We start from the raw sequence: 15,720 nt of genomic DNA, 5'->3' as shown, positions 1-15,720 counted from the left end.
TATGAAGTTCCTGAGCTGTTGTTTGTCTGTGAAACTGTGTGTTGTTCCTTCTATTATAAATGAGAGTCTCGCTGGGTAAAGTATTTTTGGAGAAGCTTTTATTTCATTGAGTTTTTTCACTATGTCCCACCACTGTTTTCGGGTCCTGAGGGTTTCATCAGAAAAATTAGCTGTGAATTTTAAGGATGCTCCTTTGTAAGAGATTTCTTTCTTCGATCTTGCTGCTTTCAGAATTTTGTCTCTGTCTAAAGTTTTGGTCATTTTGATCAGGATGTGTCTTGGGGTATTTTTATTCGGATTTCTTCTAGCCGGTACCCCCTTCGGGCCTCCTGGATGTGGTCACAAGTTTTCTTCAGCTCTGGAAACGTTGTAGCAATGATTTCTTTGACAGTTTCTTCTTCATCAAGGTTTTCTTCCCGTCCCTCTGGGACTCCAATAATTCTTAGGTTACCCCTCTTGGCTTCGTCATGATCTTCTCTTGCCATCTGTTCTCGAACTGTGAGTCTCTTTTCCATTTTCTGCTGTTTTCTGACAAGACTCTGAACTTGATCTTCGAGCTTACTGATTCTGTTCTCAGCCGCTGTTACTCTGCTGCTGAGGCCTTCCACTGTGGTTTTCAATTCGGCTACCAGATTTTTCAGGTCTGACATTTCCAATTGCATTTTCCTCATTTCTGCCTTCAAATCCTCTTGTCTTTTATTGGCATTGGTTTCCATTGTTTCTTTTAGTTCCCTAATCATCCTGAGTAGCTCCATTCTGAATTCCTTGTCAGATAGGTTGTCTAACGCTATAGTACTGTTGGTGTCGTCTGGGCTAGCCTCGTGAATAATAAAGTTTGGTGGGCTTTTGCGTTGCTTTACCATTGTGACCAGTGTGGTTTGGTCCTTCACACTTGCTGCTACTGTTCTAGTTGAGTGAGGGGAGACTGCCAGGAGCCGTTCAGCTTTGTTGCTGCTAGATGCGCCTCTTCTACCTTTCTGAGTCTGACCTTCTTCTCAATCAGGCGTTATTCTGTTTTATAACTGACATTGAGTGAAACTTTTGAAGGAGTTACTATTTACTACTGAGCTTGTATAGCTATTTTAAAACAGAACTTTTGTTGGAAATGGAGCAGGCGAGTGGGATTTTGTTGAATTGTAGTAGAAGAGGTGAGAAATTTTGGTTGGTATTAGGTAACAAGTTGATGAAAAGGATGAAAGGACGAAGGTCCAAGTTGCTTGGAGTGAGTGATATACCTGCGGCCGCGTAATCGACCGCCCGCCCGGAAGCAGGCCACGCCACTTTTAGGAGGCCACGCCCCCTTCTTAGAGGCCACGCCCCTAGACAATCCCAGGCCACTCCCTCCCAGGATCCTGGGATCCGCGCTCTCCTCTGGCGGGGCTCGCTCGGCGGGCGGCGCATCTGGGTCCAGGGGCGGGGCTCCGCTGGGGTCCTCCAACCCACCTGGATGGGGGGGGGGACGGTCGGCTACTGTGCGCGCCAGTCCGGATCTGGACGCACGCTGGGGCCTGGGGTCCGGGCTCTCCTCCAGCGGGGCTCGCTCGGCGGGCGACGTGTCTGGGTTCAGCCAAAATAGATTTTAAAATTAGAAAGTCTATGAGGAAAGAATAAAGATGATCATCATGTAATGATCAAGTGATCTGCACATCAAAAAGAACTTCACTCCTAATTCATCTGGGTAACATAAAGTAACAAAATGGGAGACTAACACCCAGGAGTGGCCGAGATCAGTACCAGGAATTTTGCCCCATGACTTGGAGGCCAGCCACATGTGCTAGGGGAAAAGAAAGCTCAGATAGAGAAGGGAGCACCAAATAAAGGGTGTTGGGAGGATCCTCCCATGATGGGAGAAGCATGCTGAAAGTAGACTATAGACCAAACATGATTGCCTCTCTTGCAAACCACAGGATGCAAAAGGAGATAGAGAGAAGAAAAGGAAATGCCCTGCCACAGAGGCAGGGTGGGATGGGGGGGATGGGAGTGGGAGGGATGCTGGGACCCTTGGTGGTGGATGATGGGCGCTGGTGGAGGGATGGGTACTTGCTCAATTTATAACTGAAACCCAAGCAAAAAAAAATTTGTAAGTCTATAACTGTACCTCATGGCGTTTCATTAAATAAATAAATAAATAAATAAATAAATAAAAGAACTTCACTCCTAAACATACTTTTACTTCATGATTGGTCATCAAGATATTTAGAGCAACCTGTATAGACCTGAAAAAAGATGCTAACAGCAATGAAACAGTGTAATAGATTTCAAAACTACTCTCCCACTGCTTGATAGATCAGCCAGACAAAATCCAAATAAGAAAACTGGAGTACAATCGCACTGTGTTCATAGATTTGTTCATAGATTTGCTTGAGTTGGCACCAGTAACGTCTCCGTCGTGAAACTTGTTATTGTTTTTGGCTTATCGAGTATGCCATGGATAGCTTGTCAGGCTTTGCCTTGGGGCAGGATACTCTTGGTAGCTTGATAAGATCTCCAAAAGGAACGCAGGAATCAAAAACAGGTCCACGGCATGCAAGATAAACGCCCTACCCGCTGTCCAACTCTTGGAGAATAGCCCATGTTTATTGGGGAAGAATGTGTACTCCAAATTTTGGGTATTGGAGAAAGACGAGGAGCTCTAAAAATACCCATTCCTCATTTTCTTCCTTTATGGCCAGTGTTTTCTTATTTGGTTGGAGCAATAGCACAGCGGGTAGGGTGTTCAGTGAGGTTAGAACACCATTTGCTGCCCTCCAACCCCTCCCCCCCACACTGCTGCTCTCCAACCCCTCCTCTTCCTTATTCAATGTTGCAGAAGTGGTTGTACAATGATGGGGGACAGAGGGCATAGAAACATTGACTGTGATGCTTTCCCACTGAGTTATGGTGCTCACTGGAGCCGCACAGCATAAGGCAGAGCTTTCCCCAATCAGCAGCAAGTGCCCCTCAGGGCTGCCCGTCCTGGCCTGGTTACCACACATCTTGTTACTGTTAATTATTAACTTAACTTAATTAACTTAATGGATTATTAATGGATTATTAACTTAATTAACTTAATGGATTATTAATGGATTATTAACTTAATTAACTTAATGGATTATTAATGGATTATTAACTTAATGGATTGTACTCCATTAAGTTTGGAGTTCACACACACACACACAGACATACACACACACACACACACACACACACTCACACAAGCATGGCTATGCTATGGCTGGGAGTTACTTTCAGAGTTGAGAATCCAAAGAGCAGAGCTGACAATCTGAAATAACAAAGCTTCCTGGATCATACTCAGCACCTGTGGAGGTACCAAGGATTGAAAGGCCAAGAAGGCATTCCAAGCTCTGAATGGCCGTCATGGGTTTTGGAAGGTGAAGTGGGGGATGGGGAAGGGGAAGATAGCTCATTAAAGAATTCATTAAGTTTCTACTTACATATTAATAACCAGAAAAATTCTTCAAACTTGAAAAAGCTGCTTGAAGGTAGAGTAGAACTCCTAAAGTAGACATCATTTGGAGAGACTAAGTATGATTGTAGAAAGCAGGTAAGTGCATTGAATTCAGCCATCCATTTTTGTGGCAATTTTAAGTACAGGTCATTTCTAATTGACAGGTGGCCTAGGTAAATCCTATATACTTGAGCAAATTCAGTGACTAGGAAACTTAAAGACTGAAGCCTATAGATGAAATAAAGAGAAGGATGTAGTATTTTGTTGGCTTTTTTTTTATCTTATTGATAGTTGCAGAAAGAGGGCTTATAAACATATAATGTTTCCATATAGAAATTTGATCATATATCTATGAATGTATTGATCTAGCAGAAAACCATCCAAGAAGGTTGAAAAAAATTGCCTGAGGCCATAATAAAAAGTCACTAATAAAAGACAAAATTGAGTAAGGTTCTTGGATAATATGACAGTTCATAAATACCACATTGTACACATAGGAATGCGGAAAAATCAAGCCTACATTTCTCTGTCTCTGATTATTATTTCTATGTAATACCTACTGTGGGATGCACAACTCAGTCTTGACTCTGGCTAAATATCAAAGCTGGGTAAAACAAAGTTACAGGTTGAATAATTCAAAGGAGATCTGAAGAGAAACAAAGAGAAAACCTCTGTTTTGGCAGGTGATCTTGTTTGTTGAAAGGGTTCCCTCCCTGGTTTGTGTGGATGGTAATCTGGGAGTGACAATCAGCTTCTGAGACTCAGGACAACAGATGACTCAGCAAAAAAAAGTGTGTTTGGGATAGTGACAAGCATGTACCTGAGAGACTCACCACCAACAACCAACCATCAAAAGCAGGTGTTTACACGAAAGGGTAACTTAACTTTGCCAATGTTAGAGAGAACCTGAAACATGGGCACCCACAAGAGGGCATTTCCTGTAGTTACACAGAATGGAGTGATCATCAAGGTAGTCACTTTACAAGCAAAAACCCACAAGAATAGGAAATCCATGAAAGTTTGCGATGTTACATATTCATTTTACTGTTCAAATCAGGTATCAAATTGTAAAGGCCCTCCCGTTGTTCATCGATTTGCTCGAGTGGGCCCAGTAACGTCTCCATTGGAGATTTTGTTGTTACTGTGTTTGGCATATCAAATACATCACGGGTGGCTTGCCAGGCTCTGCCGTCTAGGCAAGAGGGGAGGAGGAATCGAACTCAGGTCAGCCATGTTGGCTGCGTGCAAGGCAAACACCCTACCATATGAGAAAATTTTATATATCAAGGAGAATTAATTTGTTTGATAGCTATGCCATGCAGAAATACAGAGGTGGCAGAGGTAGTCTATTGCTGGTTCAGTCTCTGAAATCAGATCAGTCTCCTGGGTTTGGCCTTGGGATCCCAGGGCACCACCATGGTGGTCCTGGCTATCCACAGCACCATACACTATATTTGTTCCACAGTACAACTCAGCCCAGATAATTCAAGTGCCAGCACAATTAGCATAGTATCACTGGGAGTGGTCTCCATGCTCCCATGAATTATGAAATATGATGAAAAGTAAGGAGAAATAAAAACTAATGATAATGCTTTTTTAAAGTAAGGCAGTTAAAGGCCAGGCCAGAGGGATGAGCAGAGGCAGGTGCAGGAAGCAGCTTTGCTTGCAGGCCCCTCCCTTCTCTAGGGCAGGGGCGGCATAAGAACTGGGAGAGAGCCAGGCCCAGAGTTGGGGTGTCAGCAGGCAGCACTCTGAGCATCTCCATCATGACCTGGGCTCTTCTCATCCTCGGACGCCTCAGTCAAAGCCCAGGTGAGGCACATCTGGGCTCACCCTTTGTCATCCTTCCTCAGATTCAACCAGAACCAGCCTGAACTCACCAGTCTTTTCTTTCTCTTTCTTCAGGAACCTGGGCCCAGAATGTCCTAAGTCAGCCTCCCTCAGTGTCTGGGACTCAGGGACAGACAGTCACCATCTCCTGTACAGGAACCAGCAATGACATTGGGAGATATAAGTATGTCGCCTGGTACCAGCAGCAGGAGGGCACAGCCCCCAAAATGCTGATTTATAATGTCAATAAGCGGCCATCAGGGATCCCTGATCACTTCTCTGGCTCCAAGTTAGGAAATGCAGCGACTCTGACCATCTCTGGGCTTAAGCCTGAGGATGAGACTGATTATTACTGTTGATTGTTGACTGATTATTACTGATTATTACTGTTGATTACTGATTGCTACTATCACAGGAGTGATAACACTTTTCACAGTGGCTGTTATTCATAAGGAAGTGCGACTAAAACCTGTTCTCAACCTCCTCAGACTGCCACAATTCTGAATTCAAGTTTTGCTACTTTTATCTTACTTAAAAAATTTTAGTTAATGCAAAGTTTAAATAACAAAGAAATCTTAAATGATTTTTTATTTACCAAATATATATTTTTTCATATTTCTTTTTTACTGTTTATTTCTAATTCTCTCAGCTTATATGTGTTATTTTATTATGTATTGAAGAATAGATTAATTTTATAAGTGATTTAATCACTTATGAAATACTATTTAGAATATTTTTATTTCTTGTTTTGTATCTTTCAAAACATTTATTTTGTATCTTATATTTAATATTTTATAGTTAAGATGTTTTTTATTCCTTTTATAGTTTTATTGTATTTACATTTGAGCATCTGTTAGCACTATTATTCATTAACTCTTTAATGTGCCTTACTGAAATTCTTATTTCATTACCAGTACCTCTCAAGTCCCTCCTAGCTTAAACTAAAATACACAAAGAAATACATTATTGGTGCTTATATGGTGCTTATATTTGCTTATTTTAGTCATTTCATATTAATGAAATCATACATAAACAACATCAGTAGATCCTCAGACAGTGTCTTTAGTAACCTTATGATGAGGATGTTCAATGAGTTCAAAGAAATGATAGCACAGGTAGAAAGCAAAGCACAAGAAAGTATGAGAGCCAAAATGAGAAAACAACTACAATCAGAAATCACAGAGGTGAAGAACATGGTAGGTGATAAGAAAAAAAAAGTCAATAGAAGCCTGAACATCAGAATAATAGAAGCTGAACAGAAGATTGAGGAGGTCCAAGACAAGAAGGGGGAAACCACTAGAAAACAGCAGAAATTGGAAAATACTCTGAAGAGAAATTAACAACATACCAGAGAACTACGGGATAAGTTTAAAAGGAACAAAACAAAAATCATTGATGTCTATAAGGAACAGGAAGACAAATGTGGTAAAGAAATATTAGTTCAGGAAATTGATAAGAATTTCTCAGAGTTGATGATTACAGGCACCGAGATCCAAAAGTCCCCTGGGTCACTGTGAAAATAGGCCTAGTTAAGAAAACTCCAGGATATATTATACCCAATGACAAAATCCAAATATAGATAAAGAATATTGAATGCAGCAAGATTAAAAAAGAAACTTTTATTCAAAGTGAAATTCATTAAATGTACAGCAGATCTACAAATGAAGCATATAGTATAAAAATTCAATGAAATAAATACCTCACCAAGAATACTCTATGGAGCTAGATTACTGTTCAAATTTGAAGGAACTATACAGAACTTCATGGACAGAAAACAGCTAAGGGAATTAGTAACCTTGAAACCAGTTTTGTAAGATGTGTTTTTAAAAACTCCTATAAAGGGCAGGAGAACTTCCCATCATGTGGCCATGGCAGTCACGATTGCTTCATCTGGCTGTCCTCTATTAGATTAAGAACTGTTAAAAACATCTAGCAACTCATCATCATAAGTTGACTTTTGTTGTTTTCTTTTCTGATACTTCTATCCACCATTTCTTCGTTTTATTGGACCAATTGATATGAAATAAATTTGTCATATGAGGTCAAGTGGGTGGGATGGAACCTGGGGACATTGGTAGAGAGAAGGGGACATTAGTGTTGGGATTGGTGTTGGAACATTGTATATCTGAAACAACTCTATTGTGAACATCTTTGCAAAAGCAGTGTCTCAATAAACATTCCTGGGGGGAAAAGAAAAAAACTATTTCAAAACAAGGACCTCAGCGGGCTGGGGGTGAGTGATGAGTGGAAGATTCTTCTAAGAATAATGAAGATACCAATTACCAGAAAATATGGGATACCACACAAACTGTGTTAAAAGAAAAGTTCATACTGAGGCAATCAGGAAACAAGAAAGGGCCCAAATAAGAAAACTAAGTGCACCAGAAGTAATTCTTGATTATAGAGCCAGAAATCCCCCCCCACCAACCTGAATGAGAAGAGAAGGAGGAGAAGGAAAAGGAAGAGGAGGAGGAGGAGGAGGAGGAGGAGGAGGAGGAAGAGGAGGAGGAGGAGAAGGAGAAGGAAGACAAGAAGAAGGAGCAGGAGAAGGAGGAGGAGATATTGGTGGTGAGAAATGTACACTGATAAAGAGACAAGTGTTGGAACATTATATGACTGAAACCTAATCATGAACAACTTGGTAACTGTGTATCTCACTGTGGTTCAATTAAAAACATTTTTTCTTAATTTTTAAAAGTGAATGAAGGTTAAACAAACAAACAACAACCACAAAAAAAAAAAAAAAAGAAAAGAAAACGCTGAGCACTGCCAGGTGTGATTCCAAAACAAAACAAAATAGAAAACCGAAAGAGGAGTTAGGAGAAAAGAAGGGGAACTCCTTTTATTTGTTTCATTTCTGATACTTCTACCCCCACCATTTCTTGGTTTTATTGGACCAAGTGATATGAAATACATTTGTTAAATGCCTGCCAAGTGGGTAGGAAGGAACCTGTGGATATTGGTGGGGAGAGAGGACATTAGTGGTAGAATTGGTATTGAAACATTGTATATCTGAAATAACTCTATTATGAACAACATTTTCAAAATCAGTGTCTCAATAAACATTCCTCAGAGAAAGAGAAAAAAATAGTTTCAAAACAAGGACCTGGTGGGGGGGGGGTATAGCTGGGGGGAGGAAGATTCCTGGAAGAAATAATGAAGATACCAATTACCAGCTCATATGGGATACCACAAAAACTATGTTAAAAGATAAGTTAATAGTAAGGCAAGCATTCATCAGGAATCCAGAAGGGGCCCAAATAAGTAACCTAATGGCACCAGAAGTGATTCTTGATTATAGAGCCAGAAATCACCACTGAGCACCAGAGTGAGAAAAGGAGGAGGAGAAGAAAAAGGTGGAAGAGGAGAGTGAGGAGGAGAGATTGGTGGTGGGAAATGTACACTGCTGAAGAGACAGGTGTTGGAACATTATATAGCTGAAATCCAATCGTGAACAACTTTGTAATTGTGTACCTCACTGTGATTGGATTAAAATATTTCTCTTATTTTTTATAAGTGAATGAGGATATAAAAAAAAGCCTGACCACTGATAGATGTTATTTCAAAGCAAAACAAAATAGAAAACCCAAAGTCAAGGAGTTAGGAGAAAATAAAGAGGAAAACTACAAGAAGTACAGAGGATGCTAGAAAGTAAAAAGAATTTTAGAAATCAGCTCAATTGTGCTGCTTCTATGAATTTTGGTAATGTCATTTGATTTCACCAGGGGGCAGTGAAGGCCTGTTTTCTGGTGCTATCATTACTGTCCTTTATAGGAAATAAACTCAAAAGTCTCAAGAACTGTAATGTAAAAAAAAAAAAAAAAAAAAAACTATTCATAATAAAAAAAGAAATAAAAATGCCTAAAACTTTAAAAAAAAGTCTCAAGAACTGCTTCTCACCAAAAAAAAAATTTTTTTAAAAGGAAATAAGGGTGGACTGTCCCAAATCTGATGTATTTCCTTGACTACAATGACACAGAAGGGAAAACAGGAAGTTCACTGTTACTTCAAATGGGGCTGGCTCCCCTGTTTGACTTCTGTGACCCACATTTTAAGGATTCAAAATAGTTGTTGTTTGTATGTTCTCGGAGATTATACCTGAATCAAGGGATGTGTGTGTGTGGTGGGGCTGGCAAATGGTTTTCTGACCTTACTGATACTTTTTTTAAAATTGTTATTAGTGAGACACCATGAGGTACAGTTGTAGACTTATAAATTTTTGTGCTTGGGTTTCAATTATACAATGATCAAATACTCATCCCTCCACCAGTGCCCATTTCCCACCACCACGGATCCCAGTACCTCTCTCACCCCCCCATCCCCCTCATCCCACCCTACTTCTGTAGCAGGGCATTCTCTTTCGTTCTCTCTCTCCTTTTGGGTGTTGTGGTTTGCAAAAGAGGCAATGAGTGGCAATCATGTTTGGTCTATAGCATGCTTCTCCCATCCTGGGAGGATCCTCCCAACACCCTTTATTTGGTGCTCCCTTCTCCATCTGAGCTGTCTTTTTCCCTAGCATGTGTGGCTGGCCTCCAAGCCATGGAGCAAAATTCCTCGTACTAATCTCGGCCATTCTTGCGTGTTAGTCTCCTATTTTGTTACTTTATGTTCCCCAGATGAATGCAATCTTTCTATGTCTATCCCTCTCTTTGACTCATTTCGCTTAACATGATACTTTCCATGTAGTACCACTTGTATGTAAATTTCATGACCTCGTCTTTTCTAACAGCTACATAGTACTCCATTGTGTAAATGTACTTGACATTATAGTCTTCTTTTTCTTAAATTCTGTGAAGTGTATTTTCCCCTCCTCTGCCTTATTCGATGTTGAAGAGGTGGTTGTACAAATATGGGGGAAAGGGGGAATAGAAACATTGACTGTGATGATGTTCCACTGAGTTATGTTGCTCGCTGGAGCTGAACATCAGGTGCAGAGCTTCGCCTACTCAGCACCAAGTGTTGCTCTTCAAGGCTGGCTTCTTGACCTGGAACCACACATCTTATACTCTTCCTTGGGCTTGTCCTTCATTAAGTTTGGAGTTGACACACATAGCATAACTTGGCTATGTTATGGCTGGGAGCAGCTTGCGGAGTTGGGAATCCACACAGCAGAGCTGACAATCTGAAATAACAAAGCTTCCTGGATCACACTCAGCACATGTGCAGGTACCAGGGATTAAACTGGCAAGGCAGGCATTCCAAGCTCTGAATGGTCCACATGATATTTTGCAGGGGTGGGGGATTGGGAGTGGGGAGAAGAACGCTTATTAAATAGTTCATTAAGCTTGTACTTAAATGTTAATAACCTAAATAGCTCAAAAACTTGAAAAAACTGCTTGAAGGTTGAGTAGAACTCCCAAAGTAGACATCGTTTGGAGAGGCTAAGAATGATTCTAGAAAGCAGCTAAGTGCATTAAATTGAGCATTTCATTTTTGTGGCACTTTTATCTGCACGTTATTTCTAACTGACAGTTGGCATAGGCATATTCTGTATAAAGAGAAAATTCACTGATGAAGAGACTTACAGACTGAGCACACATTTTGGCATCCTGTTAGGGTTGAGAAAATAAGAATTGTAGTTCATGGTCTGCTAACAAAGAAGGAACTCAAGCTTTAATCATAATTTGCAGAACAAGATGAGAATCTAACATTATCTTAGAAACATTTAGATGAAATAGTATCCACAGTGACTGAAAGAGGACTTATAAGCATAAAGCTTTTACATATAGAAATTGAATCACATATCTATGAATATATTGATCTATAAGAAAACCACCCAATAAGGTTAAAAAAATTACTTGTGGCCTACTCACAAATAAAAGACAAATTGGAAAAAGTTTCTTGGATAATATAACTTTTCATAAATACCGCACTGTACATATAGAAATGCAGAAAAATCAAACCTGCGTTTCTCTGTCTGATTGCTATCACCATGTAACACCTACTGTTTGGATACACAATTCAGACTTGACCCTGGATAAATATCAAAGCAGGATAAAATAAAGTTATAAGTTGAATAATTCAAAGAGGTCTGAAGAGAAACATAGACAAAACCTATTGTTTCTGGCATGTGCCCTTGTTTGTAGAAAGGACTCCCTCCCTGCTATGTGTGGGTGGATAATCTGCGAGTCAAAATCTGCTTCTGAGACTCAAGATTATAGATGCTTCAGCACAAACATGTGTGGTTGGGGTGGTGACAAGTAAAAACCTGAGAGACTCACCTCCAACAACCCACCATCAAGAGTAGGTGTTTACAGAAAAGGTAACTTAACTTTGCCAATGTTAGAGAGAACCTGAAACATGAGCACCCATGAGAGGGCACATTACAAGCGAAAACCCAGAAGAGTGGGATGGTCATGAATGCACTAGATGTCAACACATTTATTTTCCTCTTCAAATCAGGTATCAAAAGGTTTGTATGAGAAAAATTTATATCAAGAAGAATAAATTTGTTTGATAGTTATGCTATGGAGAAACACAGAGGTGGCAAAGGTAGTCTATTGCTGGTTCAATCTCTGGCACCACATCACTCTCCTTTGCTTGGCTTTGGGGTCCCAGAGCACCACCGTGGTGGCTCTGATGGTCCACAGCACTATACAGTGTACTTGGCCCACAGCATGTATCAACTCAGGCATTGAACTGCCAGCACTGTTATCAGAGTATCACTGGGAATATCACTCCATGCCCCAATGAATGCCAAAATAAGAAGTCTAGAGAAATAAACACAAATAATAATGATTTTTAAAAATAATGCAGAATCATCTGGAGTCCAAGGCCAGGCCAGTGAGGGGTGAACAGAGGCAGGTGCAGGAAGCAGTTTTGCATGCAGGCCCCTCCCTAATCTGGGGCAGGGGAGGGATAAGAGCTGAGAGATAGCCAGGCCCAGGGTTGTGGTATCAGCAGGCAGCACTCTGGGCATCTCCATCATGACCTGGACTCTTCTCCTCCTCAGCCTCCTCAGTCAGGGCCCAGGTGAGGTTTTGGAAAGGGACCTGGGCACATCTGGATTCACCCTTTGTCTCCACTCCTCAGGTTCATCCAGAACCAGCCTGAATTCACCAGTGTTTTGTTTCTCTTTCTTCAGGAACCTGGGCCCAGAATGTTCTCAATCAGCCTCTCTCAGTGTCTGGGACTCAGGGTCAGACAGTCACCATCTCCTGCTGTATAATCTTATTATGAATTTTAGGATTCCTGGAGTGAATGTGGCAGTGCAACCTTCTATACTCTACACCACTGTTGTACCAAGAGTAGTACACAATATATGATGGGGTTTAAAGTAAAAGTCACCCAATCTCATTTATATATAAATATAAATACATATATACACCATACAAGCTCAAACCTTTAACAAACATGTTAATAATCTCTTATACAAAGACATGACATTGCAATGACATTGGGGGATATAACTATGTCTCCTGGTTGCAGCAGCAGGAGGGCACAGCCCCCAAAACTCTGATTAATAATGTCAATAAGTGGCCATCAGGGATCCCTGATCGCTTCTCTGGCTCCAAGTCAGGCAACATAGCGACCCTGACTGTCTCTGGGCTCAAGTCTGAGGACGAAACTGATTATTACTGTAGCTCATATACAAGTAGTGGCACTTTCCACAGTAGCTCCTGTACACAGGGAAGTGAAACAAAAACTACTGAAAGTTCCCTTGAGGTCCTTCTCTCCAAAATTTGGAGGGTATTTTTTAATTAATGATTTTAAGTTGAAATAATAAGAAACTAATGAATTTTAAAGACAACACTAAATTCATAATAGGTTTTTCTTTTAAAATATTTTTAATTTTTTTATAAAGTTGTTCACAATAATTCATTGCATTTAATATTCTAACACCAATCCCACCATCATTGCACCTTCCCATCACCATATTCCAAATATTTCCACCCCAAATTTCTAACCATGCACCCAAAGCAGAACATAAATAATTAATTTTGTATTGCTTGTTTTCAGTAATCCTCTAAACATGGTGCAATACACTTTCCTTAGATCAAAGTTTTTATAAAGATTGTTATATTTCATCCTGTAGCCATTAAGCCTTTGTATAAGAGATTATTAACATGTTTGTTAAAGGTTTGAGCTTGTATGGTGTATATATGTATTTATATTTATATATAAATGAGATTGGGTGACTTTTACTTTAAACCCCATCATATATTGTGTACTACTCTTGGTACAACAGTGGTGTAGAGTATAGAAGGTTGCACTGCCACATTCACTCCAGGAATCCTAAAATTCATAATAAGATTATACAGCAGATTCACTCGTATGATCCTGTGGAGATCAGCCATGAACACGGAGGTGATTTAATTCTAGACGGTTTGGGCTGCCGGAGCTCTGTTGGGGAGGGTGGGAAACTCACCTGCCCCGCCTTCAAGTTGCTCTGGTTAAGAAAGCCTGGCTCAGGATCTGTAGGCATCTCTGTGGCATGTTGTTCTATGTTACTCTCTTCTGGGAGATTTATTTCTGACACTCTAGATCATGGATATTGATGAGATTATATGGCACCAGAAGGAAGTTTGTGGGTATAACCCTCATTTTAACAAACCCTAAAAGATTTTTCATTTATTTTAATGTAGACAAAAGCCAAAAGTATTACACAATTCTAGAGTTAAAGGCCTGGAGCGATAGTACAGGAGGTAGGACATTTGCCTTGCACGCGGTGACCTGGGTTCAATTCCTGTGTCCCTTTCGGAGAGCCCAGCAAGCTACCGATAGTATGTTCCCCTAACAGCAGATCCTGGCAAGCTCCCCATGGCATATTCTATATGCCAAAAAAACAGTAACAACAAGTCTCACAGTGTCTCCCTCCAAGTTTCTCTGGTTAACCTTATCCCTAGTTATGAATATGTGATGTTGAATTTCATAACTAGAATTAATTTCCTTAAACCATTTATCCATTACCAAATTAGCCAATCTTTTAAGTATCAGTTAACCTGTGTTCTCAAATTCCACAGGTAACATAATACTTTCAAATGTAGAAGAGTTATACGTTCGGTTCATATTATAATCCATGGCAAAATAAATATCGACAATTAAGGAAATTTTATTTTCATTCCCTCCTGGAGAGGAATAATCAATACTGATTAGAGTGTTTTTCAAACCCATCGCTTTCTAGGAAAAAAGGTTAGGACTGATAAAGTCTGCAAGGAGTCCCTGAATAGCACAGACCTTATCCCATAGACCAACTAGGTGTCCACCAAGCCACACCTGATGTCTACTTCTACTTGGCATGGGAATTAATCTACACCACCCAATTTGTTTTATTAATTTTTTATATTATAAAATTTTTCACAATATTTTATTACATTTAATATTCAAGGAACAACTCCACCACTATTACACTTCCCACCACCATGTTTCTAGTGTATCCATCCTGAATTCCAATCCCTGACCCAAAGCAGAACCTAAATAATATAATATTTCCCTCTAAGATTGGTTGCCTTCTATTTAGAATCCCATCAAATATAATGTGGTACTCTTGGAGTGGGCCACCTCACTGAGAGCACAGCAGGTAGGGTGTTTGTCTGGCACAGGGCCAACCCAGCCTACCTGGACCTTCTGGGGTGCCCCGAGTAAAACAGATTGGCACAGGGTTCGGTGGCATGGTTATGGAAAGTGTCATGTTGCTGCCTTCTGGCAGAAAAGAACGTGTGGTCTGGATGGTGACCAATGGAGTTTCTTGCTCCAGCTAGGGGTGGCTTTTGGGCATTATTTCTGAGTTGCCAGGGACAAGGGAATATAAGCAGAAGATCTCCATTCCTGATCCCATTGACCGTAAAGTTCTCAGTCACAAAGTCCCACATATCTGGGTTTTCTGGATTCACTCCACCGCCCAATTTCTTAGGAGGCAAGGACTCAGGCTGAAACAAGGAATTGCTTTTATCAGGAAAGGAAAATCAGTCCTTGGTCCTATCTAAGGTTTCCTGGTCCTTGCCTTTCTCTGAGAAAAGAAATTAATGAGGAGAGTATCAGTTAAGTAGTGAAAAATACTATGCATTTTTAAATTGCTTCCTTATGATATGTGTCCTGTTTGCTGAAGGATTTAATGAAATATTTACCTCTTTGGGGTGACAGTACAGTAGGCATGGCACTTGTCTTGAACACATCTGACCCTGGCTCATTCTCCAGCACCTTTTCTAGTCCCCGAGCATCACAAGGGGTGACTCTTGAATGGAGTCAGGAGCAATTCCTAAGCATTTCTGGGGGTACACCACCCCCAAAAAGAAAGGAGGAAAATGCATTCGTAAATACTTTATATAATCACATTTCCTGAGGTGTAACTGCTGCTCGTTACTCTATGGATGTGTATGTGAGCTTGTATGAGTATATCAATTTCTATGTGATTCTATCCCAAGATTAGGTTCATACTACAGCAATCAAGAAACAAGCAGTCTAATCATTTCAGGAAACTTTTACTTTTAATATAAAATCAC

General features: G+C 40.3%; 1 gene segment (V, D, J or C); it reads left to right on the top strand.

Moving 5' to 3' along the window:
• The first annotated feature begins 5,214 nt into the window (after positions 1–5,214).
• On the top strand, positions 5,215–14,245 carry LOC130022843 (immunoglobulin lambda variable 2-18-like). The segment is given in 4 exon segments: positions 5,215–5,260; positions 5,354–5,632; positions 12,311–12,416; positions 14,242–14,245. Coding segments are annotated over 4 exon segments (435 nt in total).
• Positions 14,246–15,720: the final 1,475 nt, after the last annotated feature.

Source organism: Sorex fumeus, unplaced genomic scaffold, assembly GCF_029834395.1.
Source record: "Sorex fumeus unplaced genomic scaffold, SorFum_2.1 ptg000021l, whole genome shotgun sequence".
Lineage (NCBI taxonomy): Eukaryota > Metazoa > Chordata > Mammalia > Eulipotyphla > Soricidae > Sorex > Sorex fumeus.
This window is presented reverse-complemented; position numbering and strand designations above follow the sequence as displayed.